The sequence below is a fragment of the Enhydra lutris genome, unplaced genomic scaffold, assembly GCF_002288905.1.
Source record: "Enhydra lutris kenyoni isolate GAN:26980312 unplaced genomic scaffold, ASM228890v2 scaffoldscaffold9, whole genome shotgun sequence".
Taxonomy (NCBI): Eukaryota; Metazoa; Chordata; class Mammalia; order Carnivora; family Mustelidae; genus Enhydra; species Enhydra lutris.
The window spans coordinates 52,183,340-52,190,137 of record NW_019154093.1 but is presented as its reverse complement, the minus strand read 5'-3'; the positions used below and the strand labels follow the sequence as shown (position 1 = coordinate 52,190,137).

At 38.7% G+C, this 6,798-nt stretch overlaps 1 protein-coding gene across 4 annotated transcripts in view; it reads left to right on the top strand.

Annotated features, from left to right (window-relative positions):
* The first annotated feature begins 698 nt into the window (after positions 1 to 698).
* Positions 699 to 6,798, top strand: part of LOC111143597 (zinc finger HIT-type containing 6) — a 73,919-nt gene continuing 67,819 nt past the window's right edge. For 3 of the 4 annotated variants that reach the window (XR_002640337.1, XR_002640338.1, XM_022497424.1), the window contains exons 1-4: positions 699 to 1,502; positions 3,169 to 3,234; positions 3,321 to 3,427; positions 3,509 to 3,594. Coding sequence is in view for 2 of the 4 variants with exons in the window: in XM_022497424.1 (XP_022353132.1) it covers positions 841 to 1,502; positions 3,169 to 3,234; positions 3,321 to 3,427; positions 3,509 to 3,594 (921 nt within the window). In the remaining 2 variants the exon portion in view is untranslated. The remainder of the gene's footprint in view (positions 1,503 to 3,168; positions 3,235 to 3,320; positions 3,428 to 3,508; positions 3,595 to 6,798) is intronic. The other variant, XM_022497426.1, reaches the window with a different exon arrangement.

Below are 6,798 nucleotides of genomic sequence, written 5' to 3'. Positions count from 1 at the left end.
CATTTTTTGTATTTTTTTTTAGATCTTCTATTCCTGGGGATTGAACTTTTGCCCCAGTCTTTAGGGATATACACACAAACACATACTCTCTTAAGAGAATCCTGTAGGATGCTGGGAATGGGAAACTGGCTGTTGTGGGCTATTACTGACAGAACTGAAAGAATAAAAGTTAATTCCTTCTTTCTTATCTGAAAACTCTCAGGATTCCCTGTAATAGCCACCATATATTGAGTTTATTTCAGTAACTACTGGATTATTTCCATGCATGACTCCGTTTAATCTTCACAACACCGAACACCATCGTCTCTAGTGCATGGGTGAAGAATAAAGTTTGCAGAAGCGTGGCATCAAGGGTTTCTTCCATTTTCATACAAGATTGATCGTTAACACAGGCCGGGGTGGGTCTCAACCGTTCCCAAACTGTCAGAGATTTGCTTCTCTTTACTCCGTCCCGCATCCCCATTCTACAGAAAAGCGTGGCGGACCACGGGTGGGGGGCGGGGAAAGCCGGCGGAAGCTGCCTCCCCGGGGGGGAAGGGTTTGACGAATCCCCGCCCCGGAAGTGGGCTCAAATGGGCGCGGCTTCACACCGGTTCGCTCAGAGTCTCTGGGCGGGATTGCCGCGGAGCCGTAAAGGGCTCTACCAGTCGTAAAGTGGCGAGGGGCGGAAGTGTAGCTTTACGACGATTTGGAGGAAAGCTGCAGGCCGGCGTTTGCTGCTTGCGATTTTCGGCTGCCCACGTGGGAGACTGTCTGTGTACCGGCGTAGAATTCGTCCCTTTTGGCGTCTATAAGCCACTGAAGGACACAGTGCGAGCGGAGGCCACTGGTCGTGAGCTGATGGATATTGCTGTTGCAAATGAAGGGACATTGGGTGGAGGTCTGCCTGGTAGAGCTGAGGGGGCGCGGCTAAGTCTCGAGTCTGGTAGGGAGGGAGTCGGGGGCACAGCAGGGCCGGACGCTGGCAGTGTTGAAGCGAGGAATGGACTGGCAGGAATGGAGAAGACAGAGGGTAGAGAAGGAAGTGGACAAAAAGCAGAGGAGATGCGTGTGGACCTAACGGTTGTGAAACAAGAAGTTATGGACTGGTCGGGAATGGAAGACGGGATGCTGGATGGCCGGTGGGTAAAGCAGGAGCTGGAGGATGGGCCTGAGGTGAAAGAGGAGAAACCAGGCACTTTGGAGGTGAAGCAGGAGATGGGTAGTAGTTTCGTGGTAAAAGAAGAGAAAGTGGATGAAGCAGAGGTAAAAGAAGAGAAAGTGAAGGTGAAGGAGGAGGTTATGGACTGGCTAGATGTGAAGGAAGAGAAGAAAGATAACTTGGAGATAAAAGAAGAGGTGTTTGTTGCTCAGAACATTAAAAAGGAGGAAATGATGGATGAAGTTTGTGTAGAAGAAGAGAAGTATTTCCCAAAGGAAGAAGGGATGGATGATACAAAGGTGAAAGAAGAGCCTCAGATAAATCCCCCAGTGGGTTTAAAACGGAAACTGGCCATGTCAAGGTAGGACAGGGAGAAATTCATTGGGGGAATAAAGCTGTGGAGTCCTCTATTGTCTGGATTGAAGGAAATCTAGCAGGCAGGTGTGGAATAATGAAAAATAAATGCAAACATGGGTCTCTGGAGCCTGCATGTTGGTAGTGCAGGGAGGGGGTAATTGGGAAGATAGGGTTTTGTCAAAGGACAACAGATTCAGTAAAAATATGTCAGGCTGTTAGTGGTCAGTGGGCAATGGCCAAGTAAGAAAGTGTAAATTCTGGGGACCAGAAAACCCTTGGACCAGATTCTGGTTTGACTTAATATGGTCTTGACTCAATATTCTTTAAAAAAGGATAAACAGGAAAAACTAACAATGACAACATGGATTAAGTTAAAATTAGGAAGAAAAATGCACTTGCCCTTGGACCAGATTCTGGTTTGACTTAATATGGTCTTGACTCAATATTCTTTAAAAAAGGATAAACAGAAAAAACTAACAATGACAACATGGATTAAGTTCGAATTAGGAAGAAAAATGCACTTGAACTCACCCAACTGTCCACTTTCTCAATGGGTAGTTATGAATATGAATATTTATTGCTTTATAATTTCCTTATATGTATGACCATGTGACAGCATAGGAAATGAAAGTGGTCAGATTCTTGGGACTATTACTGACTAGACACAGTGGGCCAAATAGAAATGACTGTAGTTTGGCTGTCAGTATCCCAAGATCCTAGAAGAGTAATTGGAGAAAGATGATGGGTAATTGCAATTCTAGATTATTATTTTTTTTTTTTTAAAGATTTTATTTATGTATTTGACAGAGATCACGAGTAGGCAGAAAGGCAGGCAGGAGGTGGGGGTGGGAAGCAGGCTCCCTGCTGAGCAGAGAGCCCGATGCGGGGCTTGATCCCGGGACCATGGGATCATGACCTGAGCCGAAGGCAGAGGCTTAACACACTGAGCCACCCAGGCGCCCCTCTAGATTATTTTAATGCTCATTTTAGGTTGGGTATGGAGATGAGGAGAAAGGATACAGCTGAGGGGCGCCTGTGTAGCTCCCTGCTCTGTGGAAGGCCTACTTCTCCCTCACTCACTCCCCACCTTGTGTTTCCCTCTTTCCCTCTCTCGCTGTCTCTCTCTCTCTCCCTGTCAAATAAATAAATAAATAAAATATTTTAAAAAAAGGTACAGCTGATACTTTGTAAATTTGACTTGGTCTCCTATTCTTTTTGTGGTATGTGTGCGTTTAAGGATATGTAAATTCATGGATTGGACTATATACATGTGCACACACACACACACACACACACACAATCTTTAGCAGACTGCCAGGAATTACAAATTAAAATATTAATGAATAATCCCATTCTCTGATCACAGTAGAAAAAAGAAGTCAAAAGTGAGATTTTTTTTTAAATTTAATACATGTTTTCTTGAATTATGTAGTGCTAACAACATTGTAAATGTAGTGGTCGTTTGGAGGAGACAGTTTCCTAAGAGGAGAATGTTCCAAGGGTGTTTGACAGCTATCAAGTACTTTTATCAGAGTAACTTGCATATACTTCATTCACTGACTACATGTCTATAAATTGTGATGAGTAATTGAATTAGCATTAAACATTTATAAATCAATAAGTAGTATTAATATTTGATAACTTACTAAATTTCTTGTGGACTCTTGTAGGTGTGAAACTTGTGGTACAGAAGAAGCGAAGTACAAGTGTCCACGTTGTATGCGATATTCCTGCAGGTATATGTGTAATTTCCTGCCTTACTACCTTTATTTGTACCCTTCCTACCTCAGAGTATAATAGTACCATCTCATTTTCTCTTCAGTTTGCCCTGTGTAAAGAAACACAAAGCAGAACTGACCTGTAATGGAGTTCGAGATAAGACTGCATATATTTCCATACAACAGTTTACTGAAATGAATCTCCTAAGTGGTAAGTCATCTTATGCATAGCAGATTGATGTTTCCTGGCCATTGGCATATGTCATTTATTTTTCTATTTTAAAATTTATAGATTATCGGTTTTTGGAAGATGTGGCGAGAACAGCAGACCACATTTCTAGAGATGCTTTCTTGAAAAGACCAATAAGCAATAAACATGTAAGTATTTCTTTTCATCTCTTCCAGTTAGAATTCTCTTAGTCAGTTAGATTTCGTTTTTTTCACCTAATGAATGTAGTTAAGTGGCGTTGTGATCCAGAGCTATTCCAGTTACTAGGGATACTACATCAGTGACCAAAACAAAGTTCTTACCCTCATGGAGCTTGTATTGTGTGGGGAGAGACAGGAGATGAGTAGAGGAACAAATATAATTTCAGATAGAGTTAATTGCATGTAGAAAATAAAGCACAGGAGATAAAAGAATATGAAAATGGTTTTTATTGGGAGGAGGTCATGAGTATTTTCAATACTGTAGTTCAGAGAAGCTTTTCTGAGAGATGACATTTAAGCAGTGATCTGAATGATGAGAAAGAGGCAGCCATATGAACCTTTGGAGGAAGACTGTTCCAGATAGCGACAAAAGCATAAGTAAGACTGAGTTAGGAATGAGGTTGGTGTGTTTGAGGATTAAAAATGGGGACAGGGTGACTGAAACATAGGTGAGTAAGGAGGAGAAGGTTGAACATGGGGTTAGAAAAACTGTTGAGGGCTCCTGATATAACCTAAGTAGAAAATAGAAGCCATGGGAAGCTTTTGAGCACACTTGCCTTTTGAAAGGTCACGCTTGCTGCTGTCTGAAAAATGAGCTTCAGTGGGCAAGAGTGGAAGAATGAAAGCAGGGAGTCTAGTTACAAAGCTTTTGCTGTTCAGGTGAAAAATGATGGTGGCTTGGATAATGCTGCTAAATTATTGGGAAGTGTTTAGATTCTGATTTTGAAGGAAGAACTAACAGGGCTTGCTCTTCTAACACACCTCATTTTTATATTCTTTCATCCCGTTTGCATTCCTTAAGCTAAGTATGCAAATTAAAGCTTATGTATTTGAAATACTTTGCAACTGCTATTCTAAAAATTCTTTAATAGTGTTATTAAATCATGCCATAGAATTATGTTCCTTTTTCAAAGACCATTTTAATTTTGGAGTTGCAGCATTTTAGCACTTTTAAAACACCTTATTTTATTGTTGTTACTGGTACAGACTTGACATTTCACATATCTAAAAGAAAAATTACCATGCATCAGCATGTTTTTCTCAAGTTTAATTAAGCATAATTAAAATTCTGCTTAAAAGATAAATTTTTAAATTTTTTGTTTTTATCATAAAGAATTGCATACATATTTAAAAAGCATAAAATACAAATATACTTTTAATGAGTAATTATAAAGTGAACATCATGTAACTACCACCCAGAATTAGAACATTACCAACTTCTCAAAAATTATCTGCCACTGCCTTGTGCTGTTCCTTAATCCAGTCTTCTGAATAGTTTTCTGGTTTAGGACTATATCATCATTAATTTATCCATTCTGTTGATGGACTCTGACTTTTCTATTATAACATGGACTCCAGGTATTCTGTAATAATGACAACAACAAAAACCTTAAAGGTATTGCAATGACCACTTCTGTTTATGAATTGTGATTTGTGTATGTACACGTTTTTTCCTAGGGTTTATACCTGGGAATGGAATTACTCTGTTGTGGGGTATGCACATCTTCAATTTTACTAGATGTAACCAAAACATTTTCTGAAGTGGTTATACCAGTTTAGACTTACAATATTGTGTGTACCTGCTGTCACGTCCTCTCCAATACTTGATTTGATCAGAGTTTTAAAGTTTTTGTCAATTTGATGGCTTTGTAATTTTATCAGGGTTTTTAACTTGCAGTTCTCTAATTTCTAATGAGATTGAGCATCTTTCAAATATATTTTTGGCCATTTGGATTTCATTTTGTAGAATGCCTGGTCAAGTCTCTTGATCATTTTTTATTGGTCAGCTTTCTTTTTCTTACTGGTTTGTAAGTAATTTCTTGAATGCCTGTCGGTAGTTGGTTGTATGTGTTATAGATACCTTCTTCCATTCTGTGGCTTGTTTTTCACTCTATAATATCTTTGATGAACAGATGTTCTTAACCTTAATGTAGTCAAATTTATCATGTTCCCTTTATAGTTAGTAGTTTTATATGTTTATAAAGAAACTCTTTCCCACTTTGAAGTTATGAAGCTGTTCTCCCATAGGTATTTTCTAAAAGTTTTATAGTGTTGCATCTCAGATTTATGTCTGTAAAATACCTGGAATCCACTTTTGTGTATCATGTGAAGTGGAGATCCCATTTAATTTTCTGTATGGATGATCCAGTTTCTTAGTACCATTTATTGAGAAGTTCATCCTTTCCTACTGCTCTGCAGGACTGCCATCCATATATGCTTGGGTCAGTATTTGGCCTATCTTTTCTATTCTGTTGGCCTACTTGTCTGTCCATGCCAATACTACACTCTCAACTGTAGTTTTTTACTGCAACTCACTATCTCACAGAATAGTTCCTCTGACTTTGTTCATTTTCTGGAGTATTGCTATACTCTAGCTATGGGTATGATTCTTTGTAATTCTATACAGATATGATGAATCACCTATTGATTCTACATTCCTCTTTCCCCACCTGAGAATTTTAATTGGGGTTGAATTTATTTTACAGAGTAACTTGGGTGATTGGACTTCTTTATAGCATTAAATCTTGAAATCTCTGCATTTATTTAATATATTTAATATCTTTCTAATTTTCTCTGTAGAGCTCTTATACATTTTTTGTTAGATTTATTCCTGGGCATTTTAGAGGCACCTGGGTGGCTCTGTCGGTTAAGTGTCTGACTCTTGATTTTGGCTTAGGTCATGATCTCGGGGTCCTGGGATCTAGCCCCACATCAGGCTCTGTGCTCAGCCAGGAATCTCCTTCTCCCTCTGCTGTCTTTTCCCTGTCTCTCTCAAATAAATAAATTTAATAGATAAATTAAAAAAAAAAAGATTTGTTATTAGGCAATTTATTTTTTCATGCTTTTTAAAGTGGTATTTTCTATTTTTAATATCTTTGCTGGTGTTTAGGAATGATATTTTTGTTGTTATTTTATGGGATTATAATTTGCATTTTATAGAATTAAAATCTATACTTGTGCCTTTTCTATAGATTCCTTTAGATTTTCTCTATAAACAAATTTGTCCCAGTTTGTTTTTATCTTTCTGTCCTGTTCTCTTTTTCTTATTGGAATAGCTAGGACTTCCCATTTATTGTCAGATACTAATGATGATAGTAAATATTGATGTTGTAAGTCCCAAGTCCTTCCCTGGATTTGATTTGCTAGATGGAT